This window comes from Lytechinus pictus, chromosome 4 (assembly GCF_037042905.1).
Source record: "Lytechinus pictus isolate F3 Inbred chromosome 4, Lp3.0, whole genome shotgun sequence".
Classification (NCBI taxonomy): domain Eukaryota; kingdom Metazoa; phylum Echinodermata; class Echinoidea; order Temnopleuroida; family Toxopneustidae; genus Lytechinus; species Lytechinus pictus.
This window is the reverse complement of record NC_087248.1, coordinates 9,608,301-9,635,706: the sequence shown is the minus strand read 5'-3', so window position 1 is coordinate 9,635,706 and position 27,406 is coordinate 9,608,301. Positions and strand designations below refer to the sequence as shown.

Below are 27,406 nucleotides of genomic sequence, written 5' to 3'. Positions count from 1 at the left end.
AAAAACTGAGTTTATCGCTTGAAAAACTAAGTTTATCGAGAAAAACTAAGTTTTTCACTTGAAAAACCTAGTTTTTCATTGAAAAACCTAGTTTTTCATTGAAAAACTTAGTTTATCAGTGAAAAACTTAGTTTTTCGACGATAAACTTAGTTTTTCAATTGAAAAACTAAGTTTATCAAGAAAAACCTAGTTTTTCAATCGAAAAACTAAGTTTTTCGGCGATAAACTTAGTTTTTCTTGATAATCTTAGTTTTTCAAGTGATAAACTTAGTTTATCGGCGAAAAACTAAGTTTATCGGCGAAAAACTTAGTTTTTCAATTGAAAAACTAGGTTTTTCGATTGATAAACTAGGTTTTTCGGCGATAAACTGAGTTTATCGCCTTTATGAAACAAATGGCGCGCCATACACAGCTAGAAGGCAAAAGATATTCAGTCAACACAACCCATTCAAATTTGTAAAAATTTAATTTTGCTGATTGACAAAAGTGTATGAATATGATTAGCCATCTAACAATAATTATAAGGAGGGCAACTCCTGAACTTGCTTTGCCCAAATTAGGACGAAATATTGATGACTTTAGAAATAGTTTTTGGCTGGCTGAAGAATTACGGGTACTTCTGTTACTGCTACGGGTGATGAATTTGGATTCTAGGACATCTACCCACTGGACATCCACCCCCGGACATCCACCCTCTAGGACATCCATCCCTAGTAAGATATAAAGACGGGGAGGGAAAAAGAAAGAAAATGAAAGGGAAAAGGCGAAATGTGGTATTTTTTAAACACTATGTCGTACACAATTAGATTTTCAATTTAAAACGATCAAGATTTTCGTTCCTTTGCGACTGTTGAGAATATTCTCGAAGGGTGGCTAACTTAGCCCATGGTGCTAAATCGCGTCATTTGACGTCATTTAGCCCATGGTGCTAAATTTTGCATTTCTCGAAGCTCGGCTAACTTAGCCCGGGCTAAATCGTGGGCTAAATCGCGTCATTATTTTGACGTCACAAATTTAGCCACCCCTTTGATTTGGCCATGGGCTAAATCGTGGGCTAAATTAGCCCACTGATTTTGACCAATCAGATAGCAGATTATCAACATGAACAATAATTGTTTTATTTTCTGCATCGCGAGAACGAGCCGACGATATGGACGGGAAGGGGGTCGTAATGCCGTATTTATCTTCACATCTTCGAACAAAACCGTAAGTATGCATTTTGACGTAAGAGTTTTGATCATTGTAGAGCCTTCGGCTGATTTTTCATTTATCTGTGCCAACGCGAAATATCAGAATATGATTCGGAATACCTGATGATGCGGAAGTCTTACATCAAGAGTTACAGCATGAAGTAATGACACAGTCCCATACGTTCAATTTTGTGTGTGACTGACTGACTGTCCTGTGCACGTGCAGTCTGTCCATACACACTCCAAGGATCACGATCGACCGCGTTCAGGAAAACTGCTGTAAATGAAGTGAACGGTGTTCCCAATATCATGATAATGTCCTTAGATCTGCATGGCATGGGCCATTGGATAGGCGGGGGGGGGGGGGACCTGTCCCCCCTAAAATGTTTGTTCCCCCCCTAAAATTTAGGTTGATGACTTTTTTTTTTGCTTGTCAAAATTTTTTGTGATCCCCTCCTAAAATTTAGGTTTAGGCCCCTATAACCTTTTTTTTTGTCTTGTCTTTCCGTTAATGCCCACAATCATTATTTTGATTATTATGGCATATGAATGTCAATATTGACTTGACCTGAATTTTGCCGGGACCGGCAGGTGCAACCGGGTGAACACCCTACCGTACTCTTTGACGAATAGTGACGGTGTATTGGATTTAACGTGCATAGGTTGGGTTTCTCCTATACATGGGACCAACATTTGTGTCCTTTCCGATGGACGGAGTGCTTTCCAACTGCATTCACACCTGCACTGAATACAGTGGTGAGGCACGCTAACACACAACGCTAAATAGCATCAGATTTTTTTGTTAGACGCGTTTCGGCATGAGCGGGACTCAAACCCCTCACGAGTCACGTTGAGATCTACGATCTTATCCGAAACATGCGCTCTAACCGACTGAGCTACGCTGCCTTTTTTGGGCTTGTCAAATTTTTTCCGTGTCCATCCAAAAATTTCAGGTGGCCCCCCCCCCCTTAATTTTTTAGCTTCCGCCGCCAATGTAGCTATGGCCATGCTGGCCAGGGCAGGGTTATCATAAATGACTAGAGTATAGTAATTACGGTATGGCAACTGCAAAACTCACTCGGTCGCTGGCATCGCAAAGACAAGCTAAGTAAAGTGACCTGAAAGTTTACTTTAAAGTTTGATGTTTTCTTTATTTCAATTTTTGAGTCATTACTCATCACTCAATCAATGAACAAGGTTATGATAGAATGATTACTCATTTTTTGGGGGGGCATTCACCCAGGTTAAAAATAGTGGTGGATTGATCCACATGATGGAGCCTGTGTATAAAACTATAAAAAAGAACTGCCCACTCATCAAGTTATGTCCCCAACCCCTCCCCCCCTCCAAGAAGAAAAAATACTGTGACTTTGTGTTTGGGAATGTTGATATTTCTTGAAAAAAAAAATAAATGCACCCGTGAGGCCATGACTCATCATTATAATTTATAGACCCCTGTATTTCTTATTTTTTTTGTATTAATGAGTAATGAGTACTTATTCCAAAGGATATATGTGATTCAAAAACGTGCAATAAGGGTAATAACAAATTCATTTTTTAGAGCTCATACTCAGATTTTATTTTTTAAGTTAAAAATTTTAAAGGAGAATGAAACTCTTGGAGCAAGTTAGCTTTTGTGAAAGCAGAAAAATCAAAGAATAAGATCAACAAAAGTTTGAGTAAAATAGGACTAGCAATAGAAGAGTTATGAGCATTTGAATGTCGAGATCACTAATGCTATGGAGATCCTCCTTTTGGCAATGCGACCAAGATCTATGATGTCACAGATGAACAACTCTCCCCTTTTGGACACTGAAAATATACCCCAAAACATCTCTTTTTGCTCATTCTAATCATATGACAAAATGATTCATCAATGATATAATGTTGTGAAACCTCTGTACTTGTCCTCTAATAAAGAGAACACTTCACCTTGTGATAGACTCTATAAAAGTGAGAATATAAGTGAAATAAGTACTAAAGTAATGAGGGAGTTGTACGTGTGTGACATCACAGATCTTGGTCGCATTGCCAATGGGAGGATCTACAACTTTCTTATTATTCATTCAATTTTCCTCAAATTTTCAACAATATGTTTCTTTGATTTTTCTCTTTGATATGGATTCAGCTGGTTTCAAGGGTTTCATTCTCCTTTAAAGCTAAATGAACTTTATGAATCGCAAATTATTTTATTTATGTACAAATATTTCAATTTAAATTCTACTTTTCCATCTTGTTTTAATACTTATTTTATATTTAATAGCAGTATAAATAATTATGTAACGAGAAATTCAAACAAATTATATATACCGTTCTTTCGTTATACGCTTTCTAAATCTACAATTCGTTATAAAGGACCAAACTTGTGGAATAATTTACCCGATACTTAAAAATTATCTGTTACATTCTCATCATTGAAACGTAGATTGAAACAAAACCAACTGTCTGACTATAGTTTACAACTGCCTATCTAATGGGGGGGGGGGGGGGGGGGGGGTCGATGTCAATTAATGTTTTTTTGTTTGTTTGTTTGTTTTTGGCCACTATTCTATTTGTGTTTTTAATCGTATAATGTAGTAATCAAGGGAGTCGGCTTTGACAGGTCAATGGCCTTTCTGACTTCCTACATCCGCTACATTTTATTTTCATTTCTTTTATATTTCTACCATTTTTTATTGCTTGTACTGTGATTTAATTTCTTTTACTTCTTTGTTATTGTATACTGTACATATGTTTGTATGTTTTTTAAAGGATGTTAAATAAATGAATTGAATTGAATTGAATTGAATTAATCTCTTCTATAAAGTTCTAAAACTTATGTCACCTAGTACTGTGTATAGATCTAGATTATTTGGAATGACCTTTGTTTCTGGGGATTGTTTTCTTTAACAATTTTTTTGTTTACATTGGGAGGCAGCGTAGCTCAGTAGGTTAGAGCGCATGTTTCAGAAAAGATTGTAGATCTCAATGTGAGGGGTTCGAGTCCCGCTCATGGGCGGAAATCTGTCCCGAAAGGTAAGGGGGACAACGGGCTGATCCAGCCTTCGCCAATGGGGGGGGGGGGGGGTGAAAACATTTTCAGCCATATGTTAATCCCTGATCGGCTGGTTGAAGGTAATTTTTGTCTGTTTCATTGAAGGAGTAGTCCTCATGGTCACTTTTTAGCTTTATTCTTATAAATCAACATAAATATATGATATCATTGTCCTTATATAATGCTAGCGCGAAGCGCGAGCAAAATTTTTTTTGGAAAATTTATGTATTTTTTTCCTAAAATTTGAACATTCTGGGCAATGTTTGTTATCTTGAAAAAGATGTATATACAACTGAATATATATTACGACCGCGAAGTGCGAGCAGAGGTTAACTGATGGAAAAGGTACCTGTTAAAGACTGTTTGCAATTAGCCATGAAGACGTTACATATTTCAACAATCAAATAATGCGAGCGCGAAGCATGAGCGAAAATTTTATATAGTGACATGAAAGATTGTTTTTATTTTCCAAGTTTTCCCCTCATCTTATTTTATTCACTCTGGAAAATTTGACAAGCAAAAAAAAAACAAAACAAAGGTTTTCACCCAAAATGTAAGGTCATTTAGTCCAAAATACATGTATTATTTCGAATGTTAATGATGCATTTTTCTCCATCTTAAAAGACCAAAAATAGTAGGGGGGACATTTGATATTGTGTCCCCCCTACTATTTTTGGTAGGGGGGACATATCTCCCCCTGGGATTTCCGCCCATGGTCCCGTTCAAGCCAAAATTTGTCTAACAAAAAATCTGATGCTATAGCATTGTGTGTTCCTGTTAGCATGTCTCAGACTCTCATCACTGTATTTAGTGCAGGTGTGAATGCAGTTGGAAAACACTCCGTCCATCGGAAAGGACGCAAATGTTGGTCCCGTGTATAGGAGAGTCACAACCTATGCACTTTAAAACCAATACACTATTCGTCAAAGATGGGTGTTCACCCAGTCACGGTATTTATTGCACCTGCCGGTCCCGGCAAAATTCAGGTCATTGAGGTAAAGTCAAACTTGACGTTCATATGCCATAATAATTAATATAATGATTGTGGACATTAACGAAAAGACAATGCTACCATCAATCATCCCCACTGTAGAGCCAAAGAAGTTCAGCGGAACAACCAATATACAGAGAGTAGAGACTGAAATTTTTGGTCTACCATTTAATTAACATGCAGGTAGACAATTTTGAAGTCATTGTGCATGTTTATTATTTCTATTTGATCCCTAGATCAAATAAATCCCTTTAAAGTACCAACAGGAGCACACAAAATATTACTATTTGTACTAACAAGTAGATTCTAGATTAGACCAAAAGCGTCAGTCTGCGACTCTATCTATGTACATCGGTTGTTCCGCTGAACTTCTTTGGCTCTGCTTACCAATTAGGATTATAGTAAAATGTCAGAAATTGTTGAATAAATCCCCCAAAACAACAGTTATTCCTGTCTAATTCTTGATAAAGATAAATATCATACAGTATTACGATATCAGAATTTATCAAGTCTACTACTGATTGTTATTCATATCATAGTAAGATTTTTATTTCCTTTTTGTCTCACCTGCATAGCAGAGTGAGACTATAGGCGCCGCTTTTCCGACGGCGACGGCGACGGCGGCGGCGGCGACGGCGGCGTCAACACCAAATCTTAACCTGAGGTTAAGTTTTTGAAATGACAGCATAACTTAGAAAGTATATGGACCTAGTTCATGAAACTTGGCCATAAGGTTAATCAAGTATTACTGAACATCCTGCCTGAGTTTCATGTCACATGACCAAGGTCAAAGGTCATTTAGGGTCAATGAACTTAGACCATGTTGGGGGAATCAACATCAAAATCTTAACCTAAGGTTAAGTTTTTGAAATGTCATCATAACTTAGAAAATATATGGACCTAGTTCATGAAACTTATACATAAGGTTAATCAAGTATCACTGAACATCCTGCATGATTTTCACGTCACATGACCAAGGTCAAAGGTCATTTAGGGTCAATGAACTTTGGCCGAATTGGGGGTATCTGTTGAATTACCATCATAACTTTGAAAGTTTATGGATCTGATTCATGAAACTTGGACATAATAGTAATCAAGTATTACTGAACATCCTGTGCAAGTTTCAGGTCACATGATCAAGGTCAAAGGTCATTTAGGGTCAATGAACTTTGGCCAAATTGGGGTATTTGTTGAATTACAGCCATAAATTTGAAAGTGTGTTGGTCTAGTTCATAAAACTTGGACATAATAGTAATCAAGTATCACTGAACATCCTGTGCGAGTTTCAGGTCACATGATCAAGGTCAAAGGTCATGTAAGGTCAAAGAACTTTGGCCACGTTGGGGGTATTTGTTGAATTGCCATCATATCTCTATAAGTGTATTGGTCTAGTTCATAAAACGTGGAAATAAGAGTAACCAAGTATCACTGAACATCTTGTGCGAGTTATAGTAGTTTTCAAAATCAGCACTGCTGCTATATTGAATCGCGTGATGCAGGTGAGACGGCCAGAGGCGTTCCACTTGTTATTTCTTCATTATTAGGCACTACCTAAGCCACAATACTGAAAATGGCTAATGTTCTCCAACAGTGTCGTCACTCATCATTGTTGAGTATGGAGTATGGAAAGAGAGGTTTGTTTCATTTTTTTTTTAATTTCATTAATTTTCTAACCATAAGAAAATCTTGATATATCGGTTTCCTATTTTATGCCAACTGTAACCAATTATATTTTAGGGGCCATCTTTTTTTGTTATCACAATAAATGAAAACCTGTTTGATGGATAACTGTAATCTTATTATTTTACACTTACTGCAGAACATATTAAAGTCATTTGTAATTTCCTTTCCATTATTTTGATTGGGTAGGCAGTTTACCTTTAGAGTGACGATGTTCGGAATATGGCAAAAAAGGTGATGATCTCGGAATGCATGTCCACAATCCATATTATTTAACTCGTCCACATTTTAAAATTGTATTTTTTACTTTATCTAACCCACAGATACTTGAACATGTTGGAATGTCACCTTGAGGACCAAGATATGGGGAGAATAATGCTTGAATGGTGCACAGATGAGTCTTTTCAACTCTGGTATGCTTCTCCAAGAAAACGGCCATGCACATCACCAGAATGCTAGAACAGGATCAGGGAGTGAATATCTGAGGAAGGGTTCTTTTCCAGTACTTTGATACAATTGTCTTCACTTCATTTGTTTGCTGTTGGTGAGTTATTTCCCATCTACTTAATGTCCCATGATAATGAGCTTTTGTCAATAGTATGTTTTTTTTTTCCTTAATACAATACAAATCAAACTTATGTAAAAATAATCCATAATAAAGACAAAATAGTCATAATACATTATGAATACAAAATAACGATGTGAGCTTAAAGCCATCATGAGCGGTTATGCAACTTCACCCAAGCTGACATGATCTTACTTGTATGTATGCAGTCAACTTGGCCCTTACATACTGTATTTCATCCTTTTTCAGTCCTGTTGTTAGTCAAATTTTATTATAATTTGATTCTCTTCATATGTACGATCAGACAATTTTAAAGAGTTAACTGCAAAATTTTCTATTGCAGGAGAAATGAGAAATCGAAAAGAAAATGCATTTTGCTTCTTCAGGTAAAAGGGGTATTACTATTAATTGTTACATCAATGAAGATATATTTCTAGAAAGAATACTGAAGAGCAATTTTTTAAATATGTATTCTGTTCTTGATCCTTACTGCAGGTATCCGTTGCTCTTCTTTTTTTATGAATTCCTGCCTGCATTCTCTCGTCAATCAATCAAGATAGCGTGCTATTTCGCATTCCATTGGCCATGTCATAATCTACGCATGAACATGGACACTGAGTTAAAACTGGTAGCTTGCTCAATCCCGTACATCTCTGGACTGTCACCAGCTAGTTATTCCTAGAGGTTTTAAAGCTACTGTACCACAGCCAATTTGGACAGCACCATCTCAAGACATAAACTCCTGTACCTTGTAACACTAGGATGTAATAAATTGACAGGTTTATTACTTATTTGCAAAGAAAAAAATATTTTCTTAGTTGTTGGGGTGTTTCCACGCATTCCTGTATTTCAATAGTGATCTAATGACCATCTTGCTTTTAAAACCCAAATTCACAATATTTTTCTTGTTTGATAAAAGGTTTAGGTACTTCTGGGTGGATATAAATGACACACATGTTGGGTTAATAAACAACAGTTGTATCATACTTAACTCAGTTTTGCCAAGAGATGGACTGACTTTAGGTCATTCTTATTATTCAAGTCTATTGTCTCACTTATCTTTTTTTTAATTAAGAATCAATGCTGAAATCCTCATGGTTTCAATTTTAACCCTATAGACTGGGCTATTTCAACGTCTAAGAAGACTGGGGGGGGGGGCTGATTCAGCCCCCCGCCACCCCCAGGTCTTCTTAGGGTTAAGACCTGTTTATTCATAAAATAGTCACTTGCCTTGGCATGTGCAGCTCCCTAATGTGTCAAATTTAAATCGTATAATTTCATTTTGGTGAATTAATATCCTTTTACTTTCCAGCTTTTCGTAGGCACTTAGATACACTGAAATGAGCACTATATAAATGCAAACTACCAGTAATATTATCAATTTAATATTACTATTATTATGATTGAATCATCCTTCTTTAGTGTCTTTCAGAAATATATTTGACATTTTTTCCGAGTATCTTATCATTCATAGTGATAAATGTAGACAGTAAATTAAATTTTTGTGTCATATAAACGACTTTTGATCTAATTAAAAAACAACAATGTACTGAATAAACCACTGGCGTAAATCCCGGGGGGGATGGGGGGATATATCCCCCCCACTTTTCGAGGAGGGGGGGATGGCCTGTACAAACATCCCCCCCAGTTTTTACGAAAGAAAATTCTTCCTAAAATACCGCTTAACAAATAAAACAATATTATTGAATCATAAAATGACAATAAAGAGCCAGTTCACCATTTCCAAACGAAATACTTATGTCCTTATTATAACATTGAAGAGAAACCCCCGTTTCTTCCAATTCATCAATGTTGGGGTCTTTGGGAAGGGATTAAGATGGAATGTCAAAACATTTTGAATGTAATCTCTAATAAAACCATTAACCATCATGGGGTAAAAAAGATAATAATATTGGAGGGTATTTGCCATATGGACATACAGTGGCGTAACTACGGGGGGCATGGGGGGCACATCCCCCCCCCCCATCGGCTGACCAAATAAAAAACGGGGAAAGTGGGAAAAGGAGACAAGAGGGAGAAAGGAAGAGAAGCAAAGTGGGAAAGAAGAAGATATTATTCATTATAATGTTATATTACATTATAATTATGTTATGTTACATTATACATAAGAAACATTTTTATCATAACTTTATGAAACATAATTTGCCCAGGGCCTACGTCTTCATTGTTCCTGGTGCTCGCATTGTCTGTTTAACGAGATATATAATCCTGTTGTACTAAAACATCTCGTTTTCAAGTCAATATAAACCAAATATATTTCCTAGCACTTGAGTTATCGTTGTTTTACGTAGTTACATATGCTTCTTTTTCATGACTCAAAAAGTGATTGCCTCATGTTAAGGTCTTCGTATATATGAAACATTTCCTGTCCGTGATTACGTTCGCATTAGTGGATTGGTGAGATATGTCTGCTCTTCATGAATTCCTAAAATCAGTCCATAAAATGTCCCTTCTTCTGATCTGAATATCAAAAATTTTCAGCTCGCGCTTCGCGCTCGCATCATTTGGTTAATGAAATACGTATGGTCCTAGTTAATTCCTACAAAGAAACCTTAGAATGCCCCACTTCAGGTCTGAATTATCTAAGTTTTCAGCTCGCGCTTCGCGCTCGCATTGTTTAGCGAGACAGGTACCTATCATGATTACACAAATTTGATTATAATGTCCCTTTTTAGGTGTGAATATAACAAAATTTCAGCTCGCGCTTCGCGCTCGCATTATTTGATTAGTGAGATACATATCCGTTTAATGACATTGTCCTTAAAATTTCTCTATTAGGTCAGTATAACTGGCAACTGCGCGCGCTTAGCGCACTCACTCAGTGATTCAAAAATGTTGCTGGTGCCCCCCCCCCTCCCCCAATGCCGTGACCCACGGTACGCCACTGTGGACATATCAATGACAATTCCTTGCATATCTAAAAACATGATTGCAAAAAATTCCAAAATATTTCAGTCATCCCCCCCACCCATCAACACGGATTTAATATATCTACTATAAATGTACATACGTTTTGTTTATATATTGTATTCCAGGTGTGTTATCAGCAGAAAACATGATTTTTTTTCTCTCTCTCTCCATGTGCCTGTGTTCAGTTATTACAGGAGGCAAAAAATAAATTAATATAAGAAATACTTTATTCACTTTCAGATTAAAATTGTGCCAAGGAAAGATTAAGGTTATGTGTAAGGCAGGGGTGGTAGTAATGTGAATGATATGTTGGTAAAGGTTGTGTATGAAGGAAGTAAACTGACTGCTTGTGCAAGAGGATACAATTAGAGAAAATTGCTGTAGTGGGTACTACAATGTTATTTACTATAAACTTTTAATTGGGAGAAAAGTTTTTTGGTATGTAAAGATACATGATAATGTGCATGTGATGAAAGCAAATGAGAAGTGAAAGGAGGGAAGGTAGCTATATCACCGAGAGAATGACATGTGGGGTTAGCATATCATAAGACTTTGTTTAAATGTTAATTTTTATTGTAGGAATTGTAATCCCCTCAGAAATGATTTTATTTTTTTTCTTTAAAAGCAGGGGCATTTTGACCAAATATCCTGAATTAAGCAATTGGTCTTCGGGAGGGGATGGAGGGAGGCAAAGTTATTACAAGGCAGGGGCTGCGGAACAGTTAATCACAATCGGTCAAGGCCCTCCCCCCCACCCCGGATCCGCAGCCCCTGCAAGCTGGACACCAGGCTGATAATTTCAGAATTGACCATAATTAGCAATTATCTTTCAATCTAGGAGTACCTTGGACATTTTGTCATAATTTCCCCCAATTTCAAATATATTTTTATGATCGGTGGAATACCGTTTTTACTCATCCAGGGTTGATAAGTCAACATTTTTCTGGCTAAAATACTGTATTGCCTTTGAAAAAATGAATACATGCTCTTACGAATGTGCAAGCATGGTGTCTAACTTGGTTACCCCCCCCCCCCCCCGCCAACTGGAGTAGCAATAACAGAAATAGGTTAGGGATAATGCAATTACGGTGACCAGTGAGTGCTCTTGGAGGAGCTTACCAATTAATATCTTGGCTCCTTCCAAAATTGTTAGCTCTGGCACAAATGTTGGAAGTTTTTGCTCGCGCACAACTTTTTAAAAATTAATTTTACCAGATACGCCATATCAAGCCCCCTTTAAATTTTTGGTTCATCCAGGACTTCATCGATCATGGGGTGCAGAAATTAAATGTTCCACCCCCCAAAAAAAAAATATATATAAAATCAATCGAAAATAAAAATGATAAAGAAAAAAATATAAACTAGTTAAGTAAATTATAAGAGGTAGACTATAAATAAAGGAATAAAAATAACGAAATAAACAAATTTAAAGAATTCTGTTTTTGAAGGTGAAAGATAATTAAATTTAAAAAAATAATAGAAAATGGAATTTCATACAAATACTGTTGCAACTTCCCCATTGATAAAAATATAACTTATTGGAAAAAATACAATTAATAGAACATAAAATTTTAAAAATATTACTTCAAATAGGAAAGTTTAAGAGAAAGAAATAAATGACACTCGATAGTGGGGTCGAGGTCATGTTGCTTGCGCCGGCCCCAGCCCCTAACTCATAAATCTTTCACATGCATCTAAACGTCACATACAAGACCCCAATTTTTTTCAAGATTCAATTTTTAAGGATAGCCATAGCAGCATGGCATTTCATTTTCAATCAAAACTCGATCCACCCACTTTGACAAGGTAGGTAGGCTTCGTAAACAGAATCAGATCGATGATGTATTTCACACAATGTGCACTATAAATGGCAAGTTTTTTAGTTGCATTTTCCGTACTCAGTACTACGACATGTGCTCGATTTGGACTAAGGTTAGATCTAACCTATAGTCTATACATACCTAACAAAAGGTTAAAATTAGAGTAGGCCCCTACAGCTTTTTTCGCATTTAAGGTACCACTCTGTAGAACAGTGCAGTCTTGGTCCTCACGATGCGTAGCCCAGGGGGCTCCGGCCGGAGCTCCATGGGTTACGCGATACGTTGCCCGGAACGGTGCAGGCAGGGCCCGGGGGGGCCACTTCCATTGACGAGTGGATACCATGCGCGACCATGGGGTCTCGAAAATCACCCTAAACACGTATTTTCCATATTCTGAAAATGCACCCCTTAACAAGTATTGGCGTCTGAAACCATACCCTTAACAAGTATATTGGAAACAAAACGATACCCTTGGCAATTATTTCCTGAAATAAACCCCTAAACAAGTACAGCGATATTTTATTGTTATGTCACGGTGTTATGTCGGTTTTACCGGCACACCATTTGATTTAGTACGGCCCCACCTTCCATACCTCGCGCAAATCGGACTCTAAACACGTAGCGTGGGGCAAAAAGGACATCCTTTATAAAACATTTTAATTTTGTTTTATCATCCCCGCAAATTTGACCCTAAACACGTATTTTTCCTAGCGAAATAGATACCCTTTTTTCATTATTTTTGTGTTTTTGACACCCTTATCACGTTACGTACGTAACGTGCCCTATCTTGGAAAAGACATCCTTTTTACGTGTTTTTTTGGTCGCGCATGGTATCCACTCGTCAATGTAAGTGGCCCCCCCGGGAGGCAGGGGCAGCGCTCGCAGGCGGCGTGCCGTCGGCGGTAAATATATACCTACGTTGGCCCAAGTTAATTAACAAATTAATGACAATGTTCGCTGTCAATACCATCTCGCAAAGAAATTCAAGTGCATGTTGCTGATACATGATTTTTTATTGGTTGAGTCCTGCTTCATAACCCCTGCGATGGCGACGTTTTCATGTCCCTAGCAGACTAAACTCTCAATACGGCGCTGAGCATGCTCAGTACTGCTTTATTACACTGAGCATGCTCAGTACAGTGCTAAATAGAGCTCTAACTTCAGTCATCGATCGTGGTAGATTTAGCCTCCCGTGCTAAATATTTAGCACCCCGTGCTAAATATTTAGCCCGATGGGCTAAGTTAGCCGGGGGTGCTAACTAGCCCACGCTTTGAGAAATGCTCGGTGGGCTAAATTAGCCCACGGGGGATAGTTAGCCCAGTGGGCTAAGTTAGCACGGGCTAAGTTAGCCACCCTTTGAGAATTCGGGCCACAAAATCCCAGGGGGGACGTGTCCCCCCTACTCAAAATAGTAGGGGGGACACAATATCAATTGTCCCCCCTAATATTTTTTGTCTTTTATGATGGTAAGAAATGCATTATTCTGAATCGAAATAAAACATGTATTTTGGGACGAGTTGGGACGAGATGACCGTACTTTTGGGATGATAACCTTTTTTTTGCTTGTCAAATTTTCCCGCCCTTGTCCCCATAGGCGGATCTAGGGGGACCTAGGCCCCCCCCCCCCTATTGGCGGAGCAAAAAAGAAAAAAGGGAAAGAAAGAAGGAAGGAAAAAAGATGGAAAAGAGAGGAGGAAAAGAAAAGAAGGACGACGAGTGCATAAAATAAGATGAGGGGAAGACTTGGAAAATAAAAAGAATCTTTCGTGCCACTATATAAAATTTTCGCTCGCGCTTCACGCTCGCATTGCCTGTTAGGTGATTTACATATCTTGTTCAATATGGAGCTCAAATATCAAGTTTGTAAGTCAATATACAAAACATATTTCACCTCGGAAATCGAACTTTCATTATTTTGTGTGATTAACAAATTGATTTTTAAAAAGTGCTCTGTAAAAATGTCAGTTTAATGGTTTAAATATTTTTATCAACATTTGCTGCTTGCGCTGCGCACTCGCAAATTTTGATTTATCAGGTACCTATTATTTTCGTGTATTCCATAAAGTTTTCAAAATATCCCTTTTCAGGTCTGATTGTCAAGACGTATCAGCTAGCGCTGCAGGCTGGCATTTTGATTGGCGAGTTAAGTATGTTTCAATATTGATTATGCAACAAACTACTTAAAATCCCCTTTACATGACAGTTTATCAAAAGTTTTAGCTCGCGATTTGCGCTCGCATTAATGGTTAAAAATATATTAACTGATGCATCCTATTCATAATTACAAAAGTGAAATGTCCAGTTCTTATGCCATAATATCATCAGATTTCGCGCCCTCATTAGGCATTAATAAATATGATATTAATTTAATAGTTAAATTGTCCCTTTTGTTTCATCTCGCGCTTAGCAAGAGGAATAGGAAGATAGTCATCATTTTCATTACATGTCATAAGGATGTCCCTGTCCTATGTCAAAACTCAAAGTAATAATAATGAAAATTTTAGCTCTTTTTTTAAAGTGCGATCCATGTCCATCTTACAATTTTCCTACAAAATGCTTGAAATATAAAGCTGTAATTGACTCTTTTTTCAGATCGGAATATCAAAGTTTCATGATTTTCATGATTAAAGATGTATTTAGACTGCCTAGATTCTAGGTCTAAATATGAAACACGCGCGCGCATGTTTATTCAAATACTCAACTTGTTCTCTATTTAAATCATTATCCAGTTTCAGATCACAATATTCAACATTTTCTGCTAGCGCTTTGTGGTCGCATTATTAATGTAGGAAGACCCCCTATAACTCATCCTTTTCATGATTTACAAAACATTGATTTTGAATGATTTATTTTATTTAAACACGGTAAAAAGCCCTCGATCAGCCTATGGCTGTTTACAAAACATGAACAGAGTGGCCCATTTTTAGGTCTAAATCTCGATTTTTTTTCTGCTCGCGCTTCGCGCTCGCATCAATTGTTGAATTATATAGCTACCCTGTTCACGATTACAAAATTTGATTAAAATTTTCCATTCTTTCTTTAGAAATTTTCAAAAATTTTCAGCTCGCGCTTCGCGCTCGCGTTTTTTTATTGTTGAAATATGTAACGCCTTCATGGCTAAGTGCAAGCAGTCCTTAACAGGTACCTTTTCAACAGGTACCAGTTCAAATCGTATATACAAATTTTCTGCTCGCGCTTTGCGCTCGCATTATTAATACTCATCCTTTTCATGATTTACAAAACATGAATAGAGTGTCTCGTTCAGTATATATCATAGGACTAAATCTCGAAATTTTCCGCTCGCTCTTCGCGCTCGCATCAATTGTCTACTTATATACCTATTCTGCTTGAGTTACAAAAAGCGCTTAGAATTTATATTCTTTAGGTGAAAATGTAAAAAAAAATCAGCTCGCGCTTCGCGCTCGCATTATTTGATTGTTAAATGCTAACTGCACGCAGTCTTTAACAGGTATCTTTTCCATCAGTTCATTTCTGCTCGCGCTTTGCGTTCGTAGTAATTTTTTCAGGATAACAAACATTGCCCACAATGTTCAAATTTTAGGAAAAGATACATAAAATTTCCAAAAAATTAGCTCGCGCTCGCATCATATAAATAAGGATTATGATATTATATATGAATTCATAAGAATAAAGCTAAGAAGTGACTAATGAGGACTACCCCTTCAAAGAAACAAACAAATCATCTTCGAGCTGCCGATTGGGGAAAATATGGCTGAAACAAATTTCCGCCCCCCTCCTATTGGCGAAGGCTGGATCCGCCCCTGTGTCCCCCCTACCTTTTGTGAAAGATTTCCGCCCCTGCGTACTACAATGCTTTAAATTCAAATTCTTCTGTAGGTTTAATGACAGAGGAATCTCTTTGTTATATAGCGTTCCTTGGATTTCAATTCTTCTTTGATTATTCAATAAAGGTCTGGTCCCACTGGCCGACGGACACAAAACGTATTCATAACGGGTACAGTGGACAAGCAAAATTTCGGGTTGGCTCCATCGGTTTTCATCCGCTCCCAGACAATGGACAAAATGGGCGAACAATGAAATCAGAGTGGACGGATGCTCGATGGATATAGAGCGTAAAGAGTACACAACGGATACATAACGTTTCCCAACGGATGGCAATATTCTTGTCCGTTTTACATCCTCTCTGCATCCGTAAGTGAAGTGGGACCAAGCCTTTACATTACGAGCCTTAATATGTCGCATCTAATTTTTTTTTCAATGTTCTTGACATTCATGGTTGTCGTTTGATTATTACAGAGAAGGTGTGGACCCTAGCAATCGGAGATTTTGGTGTCAACCTTGAGTATCTGTAAGTATTATCATCAATGAAAGTTCAATTTCAAAATTAATAAAGAGCAAACTGCTGATTTGTTATATACCTAGTACCTCACTGTCACGATTTACACTGCGTACCTAATCGTGGAGTGATCGTAGTGATTTGATCAGATCGTATCAGTTTAGATTAGCCGTGGCGTATTGATCGTAGAGAGAAAAAAAATGAATGGTTAAAAATTTCCACGATCATCTACGAAAGGCCAATCGCGGCGGTCTTATGACTTTAACCCGGCGACAACTGCTCCGATGTAAATCCACACGTTAATTGAAGAAATAGTATTTCCTATTGATATGCAGACAAACCAGGGGCTTGCACATGGGCCTAGGAACGGTTTTGTCTTTTAACAGGGGGCTGGCTTAAATTTGAAAAGCAAAAAAAAAAAAAAAAAAAAAAATTAATTAATAAATAAAAGACAAAATAAAAATGTATTTAACTACAAAATGAAGGTGATTTTGGTGCGAGAAAAATTAGATAAGCTAAAACAGGTTCTCACTAAAAATGAAGATCATTTTGGTTACATTTATGTTATATAGCATACCAGATATCAAGGGGTGCTGCCTATAGTAAATAACACACGCAGCACCCCCAAAGTTAAAATTTGGGGGTGCTTTAGCACCCTCAGCACACCCGCTTCCCAGGGCCATTGGCGTGCATCACCTCTGAACGTGCATGTTCTGATTACACTTTTCCCGGATGGTGTCTCGTATAGCTGTTTCACCCTGATTGTAAGTCGTTTCGATACCTATATGCCTACCAGCTAAAGTTGAAAGTAGATTTATTAAATTATTAATTCCAAAAGGCATGTGAATGATGAATTAAATGTTTTCAAACACAGATAACGGTTAGAAAGTATAGAAGAAATGCACTACCATAAGACGCGGAGATGCTGGTTATAGCACCAGAAAGGTGTACCAGTAAGTGTTAATCCTTTCAGTTTGATTACACCTGTTGTTGATTGGTTTCTATCCCCTTCTCAGGGACGAGGCGTCTTATCAGATCAAAGGATACAACATTGATGTGGTCGAAGCAGGTAGGATATGACATATGACCCCCCCCCCTCTTCCACCCCTTACCTTCGAAACTGCAAGCACGCTAACCTATTAAGGATTTGAATAAATTCTTCTGGTCTCGGGAGAAGTCTAGCACATGTGCCTATATTGGGTGGCAAAACTGTCGAAGGGGAACGCCTTTCCCCAAATGATATAATTTGATTAAAGTACAGGAGCAAAATGGTGAACATTTCATAATCATTGAATAAATAATAGATAGTCTTTGGGTTTTAAAGGGATGGTCCGGGCTGAAAATATATCTAAATAAACAGAGTAAAGTTCATAAAGCAAAATGCTGAAAATTTCATCAATATCGGAACGAAGTTATTGAATCTTAAAGTTTAACAATATTTTGTGAAAACAGTTATATGCACATTATCATGAATGTTCATTAGGTGGGCTGATGATGATGTCACATCCCACTTTTTCTTTTTCTTTTGTTATTACATGAAATCATAAATGTTTCATTTTTTCATACATGTGTAAATGATGTGTCTCCATTATGATGAAATAAGTTGCGGCAATAAATAACTAATCAGTTGTCGATCCAATTACTTTAGTTCTTGGTAGAATTTTTTTTTAATAAACCTAATGTCATACGATAAAATACACTCTAAATTACAGGGATTTAAAATAAATCCTGATCGGCTGTGAATAGGGACCAGTCGATTTTGGATTTAGATTTGAATATTAAGGATATATATTCAATCCACAAATGCTTAAAATTTAAATCTCTAAGATTTAAATCTAAATCTTTAAGATTTAAATCTAAATCTTTAAGATTTAAATCTAAATCCAAAATCGACTGGCCCCTATTCACAGCCGATCAGGATTTATTTTAAATCCCTGTAATTTAGAGTGTACAAAAGAACAATTGTGGATATGACATCATCAGCCCACCTAATTAATATTCATAAAGACATGCCTAGAACTGTTTCACCTGAATAATGCAAATCTTTAAAATTCAATAACTTCGTTATTTGTTATCCGATTTTGATCAAATTTTCAGCATTTTCCTTTGTGAATTTTACTCTATTCATTGAAATATAAATATCTCCAGCCTGGACCATCCCTTTACATTTTTGAAGTATTTTGCAAAACGCCCGGAATGGTTCTCGCACATTTTGGCATGAATACGCAATGAGCGAGTAAATGATGTCATGACCTCTCGTTCTTTTTACCTTATTTCATTCTATTTAATTAGTTTATGTTTCTTATCACACATAACAAGTTTCAGCAGAGGTACATTCAATCAGTAGTCGGTCATATTTGTACATTCTTGGAGCAGAAAATTGAAATCATTACAATTTCATTTTATACTATGATATGAAATACATAAGAAAAGTAGGTAGATTACATCATCAGCTCACTCGCTGCATTTTAATGATGACATGCAATTTCCAATAATGCATTTATTCCGCTTAATCAACACTCATCTTGGGGCAACGGTAAAATGTATTTTTATTTGTCGATTTTTAGTTGTTGTTCAAGCCCTTCTCTGCCAAGGGGAAATAATAAGTGTGTGTAATGTATAATGTACCATTCGCAACACAAATACAGGAGTTTGCGCAGTCTGTATATCCGGTAAATTCGGTAATTTCCCCCTTAATGAATATGAATGATTTGTGGATAAACGCCTTAATAATTCTGAAGATATTTTATGTAGTCACTCTTTTTCGGCTGTTTTAATAGTCAGGTCCAGAATTGAAAAAATATGCTCAGAAAAAGTGCTTTAGGCATTTTGTGTTAATGCTGATTTATCAATTGTTTTAAGGTAATTCAGGGGTGCTGAATCCAAAAATGCTGTTTGCCAAACTTGATTCCGACGTTTTCATCCTCAAATCGGCAAAAAACAAAATGGCGGCATTTTTAATGCAGTTTCCCATATTAAACGATTTTTATGGGTGATTATATTTCAGAAATTGGGATCTATGCGTTATTTTTGATACCCAGGGTTGCAAACATAATGTGTCCGACTGATTCGTCAGCCATCTTTAATTCCAAGATGGCTGCCATGATTCACAGCTGCTGATTTGATAAATAATATGGCCAAATGTTTGATAATTTTGAGGCGATGCTGGCATATTCATATTGTGGTATCTTTAACGTGTCCGCCATTTTTCCCTCGCCTGCATAGCAGAAGCAAAACATGGACGTCGCTTTTCCGACGGCGGTGGCGAAGTCGACATGAAATCTTAACCGAAGTTAAGTTTTTGAAATGTCATAACTTTTAGGGTATAGATGTCTATTTCATGAAACTTAGGCATGTCAGGATTAAACAAAGTCTATTGACACAGGTTATAGTTACAAAAGGTCGCCAAGGTTACCTGGAAATCCAACATTGCGTCCACAACGGCAGTCGTTGTACCGTCAACTAAAAAAATAAAGTAAATCCTCAAAATCAAAATCAAAATCATCAAAAACTTTCAAGGCAAATAATGAAACAGGACATGTTTTTTACAAGATGGTCAGTGAGTGTGTCAGAGAATCCAAGATGACCATCCAAAATGGCGTCTATAATGGACGTTGCAACTTTGAAATGGTCCAAATTCATAGAATATCCACCTGGTAGAAATAACTTTGGGGTTTACCGAGAATAAAATAAAACATATATAAAATCATGGTTCCAAAGAGAAAAATTACATTGGAAAAATTTCAAGGTTTATCAGTGATGATGGCTTAAAAAATAGTTGCTATTTCTTAAAAATCTGGCTGCAAAGTCCATATACTATCTACCTAGAAACATTTTTGTGTCTTTCTCATGATTTCAAGGGTCGAATGATATAGGTGAAGACGAATTACAGGGATACAATGTTGTCCATCTTGTAAAAAAATGAAGAACGCTCCAAAAATTGCATTCAAGTTGGCCACCATTGTTACAAAAATGACAATACTTCGTATCCCATCTAGTGCCACTATTTTGGCGTCTCTGTTTCTAAGACTCATGAAAATATGTTTTACAAGAATTAGTGACACAATTAGACGGTGGTGCGACAATAGGTAAACATAAAAAACTAACTTTAAAAAAGTAAGGTACACTTTCACCTAAAAATTTTCCATAATTCACTGATAAGTATTTCAAGACACGTCATTTTTGTGCTTAGGACGATCCTATGGTTTTATGATTAGGGGACAGTAGTCATTTTTTACGCAATTTCAGAAGTCGCATTGGACTTTTTACGACGAAGAGGAAACTGACCATCCTTTTTATTTGTCCCGATTTATTATTTTAGCCTTCAAACCACAATATTGTAGATTTTGTTCACCTAATTATGACTATGTTTAGGTGATGGAAGTCTTTTTAGACTCACTTTGAAAGCCATCTTTGAATAATAGGCAAAATGGACAGCTTCATACCATTGTAACTAATCCAAAAGTATTATTTAACCCTTGAAACCGTAATGTAGACACCAACATCATATATCCCAGATGGATTCTAAATAGATTATGTCAATTTTTAAGTACCAGCAACCATTTTAGAGTCCTTAATTGGAATCCATCTTGGATTTTTAGACATACAGGACCATTGATTGCCCTTGTAACTTATCCTAATGTATTACTTGACCATTTAAACCAAGGGTTAGACAACATAATCATGTACCCCAGGCGGATATTAAACAAACTATGTCAGTTTTTAAGTAACAATAGCCATTTTAGACTCCAATTTTGGAAGTCTTTTTGGATTCTTGGACATGCTGGACCTCTGACTGTCCTTGTAACTTGTCCTAATTTATTACTTGACCATTTAAACAAAGGGTTAGACAACATAATCATGTACCCCAGGCGGATATTAAACAAACTATGTCAGTTTTTAGGTAACAATAGCCATTTTAGACTCCAATTTTGGAAGCCATCATGGATTTTTGGACATACTGGAACCACTTACTGTCCTTGTAACTTGTCTCAATCTAATACTTGACCCTTTAAACCATGCGTTATACTAAAAAATCATATTCTCCTGGCGGTTGTTAAACAAACTGTGTCGGTTTGTAATTAACGACAGACATTTTATACTCCATTTTTGCAGCCATCTTGGATTTTTGGACATGGAGGACCATAGACTGTCTTTGTTACTTGTCCCAACGTATTTCTTGACCCATTAAACCATGGGTTAGACACCAACATCATATCCTCAAGGCAAATATTAAACAAACTATGTCGGGTTTGGGGGTTTTTAGATAACAACAGCTATTTTAGACTCCAATTTTGAAAGCCATCTTGGATTTTTGGACATAGTGGACCGTTGACTGTCCTTGTAACTTGTTCCGGTTTACTTCTTGACCCTTGAAATCACCAATGAATAAAACCCAAATAAAATACGTAATAGATGAATTATAAATTTTTAGGCCATGGCAGCCATTTTTGCGCAATCTTGGACTTTCAGGTACCCTGGAGTGCTTATTTTCACTCTTTCCTTTTATGCTCTCCACCATTGAATACATGTATGCACCGAAAAAGGTGTCTAGGGTAGAAAAGTGCCGGTTATATTAATTTTCAGTTAATGGCTGCCATCTTAGACACCATCTTAAAAATAACCACTTTCCCGGATACGGATTTTGATGGATTTTTAGTATGTTATTTCTAAGATCAAATAGTACCAAAAACCGTTGACAAACATTTTTGTGACAAGTTTTGGGGGTCAGAATAGAGTAAAAATGGGTGTAGAATGGCGGCCATATTGTTTTTGCCAATTTGAGGATTTTAACATCAAAATCAAGGTTGGCAAACAGCAAATTTGGACTCAGCGCCCTCAAATTATGTTAAAACACTTCTCAATTTAGCATTAACACGATTTGCCTAAGACAGTTTACTTTTCTCAAATCTGGACCTGTCTATAAGTGGATCTTGAATGCCTATTCCCTCCTATCCAGCCTGCCTATATGCCTTTTCACTTTCTCCTACCTACCTACTTTCTCACCCTCTCTGTCGTTCTGTTATGTATTCAGCATTTTGTAATCAATATTAATGTTTTCAAGGGATTTATTTTGATCATTTTTTTCAGTCTGTCGGCTCGCTAATAAGACTTGCGTTCTAATGAAGGACGTCAACCAACGGTGTTGGGATTCGGAACCAGGCCAGCAGGCACGGGGAGGAGAGGGATTGCTGTCCGGTTGGTACGATGCGTGCACAGGTGAGGTGGATGGGAAAATGAATTTGGAAGTTGGTGTGATGTCGACGGTCAAGATGGCTAAGAACATTTTGATGTGTGATGATGGTGGTGATTATAATGATAATGACGATAATGATGAAAATGGTGATAAAGAATTATGGTAAATAGGAAAATGATGATGGTGATGATGATGACGACGATGGAGGATGATGATGATGATGACAATGATGATGATGATGACGACGATGGAGGATGACGATGATGATATGATAGTGATGAAGGTGGTGGTAATGATGATGACAATGGTATTAAAGATAACGAGGGTGATGATGACGATGATAACGACGATGATAATGATACTTCAACCCGGCCTTCTTCTTTTCTAGCCTCACTCTGACTCTCTTTCATTCCAGGTTGGGTTAAAACCTACCCGAGAAGTTTAACTTTTGACTTCACCCGAGCCTTTGTGAAAAGAAAGGACGTAGCCCTCTACGCTCCGAGATCATCGACCATCAACTTTCGTAATCTAACTGGACTCAACGTCGGCTTCATCGACGGATGGGCCTCGGATGAACATTGCTTAGCTAGATATGAGGCTGAAAACATTTTGGTAATTACACTTTAATACATTTCTCTTCCATGTCTACCGTGTGAGTAAAAAAAACTTGACACCTCACAAATCCCCAATTAAAATAAGGAAAAATATGTCTTTAACCCATAATTATATATGGCCTGAAAGAGTATGTTCTCCAATTTTTTTATGCGGTATGTGTTAACGCTTGGATGATCAAGAGGTATTCTTTGCAGTGATGTTAATTTGGATTTGCGCCAATATAAGGCATGACTGCAATAAATGAATCCAGATGTCAATGGTGTCATAATCCTACAAGGGTTGCATTAAAAACCATTTCAAAACACCTTCTCAATAATTTACATTATCATTGTTTAATAAACAGTTTTTAGTATCAATTCTCAAGCTAATTTCATTGAAAAGGGATTTGCAAATGTGTTTACTATAACTCATGATCATGTGTGATTATGACATAATTGGCCTCTTGATTCATTTATTGCAGTCACGCCTTTCTTTGGCTCAAATAAAAATTTGCATTACTGCAAAGAATACCCCTTGATCATCCAAGCGTGAAGACATACCACGTAAATATGGTCTAAAATTATTCGGGATAAGATACTCTTTCAGGCCATATATAATATATATATGTGTTCATGAAATATTTGGGGATTTGTGAGGTGTCAATTTTTTTTTCTCGCACGGTATTGTATGTTGTGCAACTATATATCTGGCAAACTTAAACGTAATCATTAATCTGTACCTGTCATATTGTGTTTTGTAATATTTGTTTTAATTAATTGTAATATGTTCATCATATTATGTACAAATGTGAAACGGAAATCATTTTATCATATCAAATCAACCCAATAAATCAACTAATCTGTTATTAAGCAGGTCACGGGTGTACAGGGTTTTTTTCGGGGGGGGGGACTTTGGGGGCCATGGAGCCCCAATTTTTCCGACCAAGAAAAACATCAGAAAATGAAGAAAAGGAAAGGAAAAGTGTGAAATGTGGTATTATTTTCCAAATATTATGTCAAATCTATCACAGAATTTGACTCTTGTGTACATGCATTTTTTTATAAAGAAATTGTTACCCCATACGCCATTAACTCATTACGCTACTGATTTTTTTTCGGATTGTTATTTCGTAGGTTCGTAAATCCGAGTATAAGATAAGGTAAACACTGCTCCTACAGTTCCTTATTCTTGAATTGTAACAAGGTTCATTATTCAAAAATTTCGATAAAGAGTTCGAAAATGTAATAAGGTTTTCAGTACAACAACAAAAAACAATAACAAATAGACTATAGGAACATTACTTCATTTTGGGGCTGTCAAACCTTCAGAATCTTCCCGAATATTGAACCTTATTTAATTTCGGACGAACCTCCTGTATAATCCTTAGACTGACTAACGTGTGAAATAATGAATTTTTGGACTGTTGAACATTTTAGAATAACGAAATAACGAATTGTAACTAGGGATATTTGTGGGTCGTCTGAGTTTTTATCACTCGGAATTAACCATTAGACTTGTTAATGACCGTGATTTTTTTTTACTATTCATTCCTGAGTATTAGATACTTACAAACAATAACAACTTACATAGAAGACTGCTTTAGCTGTATTACCAGATCACATTTGTTAAATTTCTCCTAACTTACAGAGACTCTTCGGCTTTACAATGTTTGCCTTCACTAAAAATACGTAATTAAAATAGGCCTAATCAAACCAATAGGAATCAAAATCAAGTACAAACTTCTTAATTTCTATTCAAATTCAAACGATTCAATCAATTTTCGCAAATCAGCTTTGCGGAGAATGAATGAAATCTAAAACAAAAAGAAAATGAATAGAATGTATAAGAAAATAAATATAAACGTAGGAAGATTTTGATCCAAATCATATTGTTTAGATATGTTTAACACTCATTAAGAGAAAAAGAATGTTTCATTTTTTTCCAGCTAACTTTCTTCTTGTGCCGAATGATAAAAGACAATTGAAAATTGATGAATTTATTCTGACATCGTGGTGTATAGCGGTTCGGACTTGGGAGTGCAATATAATATTTAGATGACGTCATTTTTATCGTTCAAAATATGGTTTTACACAGATAGAACACATAACCCCTCTTTTTATGATCTTCTTCATTCTCTCCTCCATTTTCACAAATAAAAAAAATAATTGGAGACTGACACCTCTTCCGCCCTGAAATACAGTTATGGTAATGTTTTTAATGCAAGGTCATATCAATTTTCTAAGAGAATAATTTAATATATTCAAAGTGGATGCGCATAGCGCTGTCAGTGGTGTGTTCTAGGCGTGATGGATTAATGCACACACAAGAAAAAAAAATCTCATACAATTACGAGTAAAAAGCAAATTCGAAATCTTGGTTGGCCTGGCAAAAAATAACCAAATGCTGAGAGTTAGGGCTTAGTATTATTTAGATTTTCTATGTATTACGTTACTCCCATCAGTGTGTCACGAAATTCACAAAATATCATTGTCCTTAGATGAAAAATCAAGCACTTGTATTAATATTTATGTCACTCAATAAGCTTTCACCGTATTTGATATGTAATAGGATTAGTCTTAAGCAACATTCTACCCACACACTCCGTAACTCAAACAATATAATAAACTTAAAAACACCCAATACAGACTTTGCACGAAATAGCAGCCTATATCTTGCCATACTTGATTTAATTCATTGGCAGAACGTATTCGCACTTTACCTTTTACCAAATCTTAATTCATTTGAATCTGAAATTGAAAAAGTCCTAAAATCTTGATTATCCCTTTTTACCCAACTTTTTTATTTTGTTACAATTGTGTTTTTGTTTTCTGTTTTGAATTTGTTTCTGTTTTGTTTCATCCTCCCTCTTTGGTTTTGTATATAGGTTTTTGTTTTACTTAATTTACTTTATTATGATTTGTTATTCTTTCTATTGGTTGTATATTGCACGGCCTCATTTGAAAACCAGCCATTGGCTGATCGAGGGCTATTTACCGTGTAATTAATAAATCAAATCAAAATCAAATCATGCTGCATAACAATAATTATTTTCATCAATTTTGCAGGCTGCAAATTAATTTTATGTTTCCCACTATCAAAATATCCCTGTGTTGCAATAAAAAGGATTGTGCCGTATAATTGGTAATGGAAGATAGGAGAAATAGGAAGGAAGGAATTTCCTCTATTCTAAACAAATTGGAACCTTTGTCCTGTATTTGGAACTTAAAACAAGCAGAAGAGATTTTTAAAGGACAAGTCCACCCCAACAAAAAGTTGATTTGAAAAAAAGGAGAAAAATTCAACAAGCAAAACACTGAAAATTTCATCAAAATCGGATGTAAAATAAGAAAGTTATGACCTTTTTAAGTTTCGCTTAATTTCACAAAACAGTTATATGCACATCCTGGGCAGTATGCAAATTGGCAGGCTGATGACGTCACCCACTCACTATTTCTTTTGTATTTTATTATATGAAAAATGAAATATTCTAATTTTCTCCTCCTTGTCAAGTGAAACAAAGTTTTATTTCTCCCTGAACATGTGGAATTACCATTATTTTAACAGTTTATGGTTAAGTTACGTTGGTCCTTATTGTCAAATCTGTAAAAATTGAAATATTGTAATATTCAAATAATAAAAAACAAAAGAAATAGTGAGTGATGGACATCATCGACTCTCTGATTTGCATATCGCTGAGTTGTGCATTTAACTGTTTTGTGAAAAATAAGCGAAACTTGAAAATGTCATAACTTTCTTATTTTACATCTGATTTCGATGAAATTTGCAGCGTTATATTTGTTTAATTTTTCTCTATCGATTCAAATCAATAATTTTCTGGGGTGGACTTGACCTTTAACGATTATCTAGGACCGTTCTTGGTCTTACAAACACCTGTTAAAGGGGTACTCCGGGCTGAAAATATTTATATCTAAATAAATAGAGTAAAATTCACAAAGCAAAATGCTGAACATTTTCATAAAAATCGAATGATAAATAACAAAGTTATTAAATTCTAAAGTTTATCAATATTTTGTGAAAACGGTTATATGCACGTCGTCAGGAATATTCATTAGGTGGGCTGATGA

General features: G+C 36.2%; 1 protein-coding gene and 1 long non-coding RNA gene across 2 annotated transcripts; both read left to right on the top strand.

Annotated features, from left to right (window-relative positions):
* The first annotated feature begins 923 nt into the window (after positions 1-923).
* LOC129283954 (uncharacterized) lies at positions 924-10,618 on the top strand. Its single transcript, XR_010293342.1, has 4 exons — positions 924-1,207; positions 6,761-6,850; positions 7,220-7,440; positions 7,957-10,618. It is a non-coding gene; the product is annotated as an uncharacterized LOC129283954 (long non-coding RNA).
* A 5,524-nt stretch (positions 10,619-16,142) lies between these two features.
* Positions 16,143-23,369, top strand: LOC129258476 (uncharacterized). Its single transcript, XM_054896737.2, has 5 exons — positions 16,143-16,386; positions 16,492-16,543; positions 17,548-17,600; positions 22,622-22,750; positions 23,143-23,369. Exons 1-5 carry the CDS (start codon positions 16,347-16,349, stop codon positions 23,352-23,354), a joined length of 486 nt encoding a protein of 161 aa, XP_054752712.1. The 5' UTR covers positions 16,143-16,346; the 3' UTR covers positions 23,355-23,369.
* Positions 23,370-27,406: the final 4,037 nt, after the last annotated feature.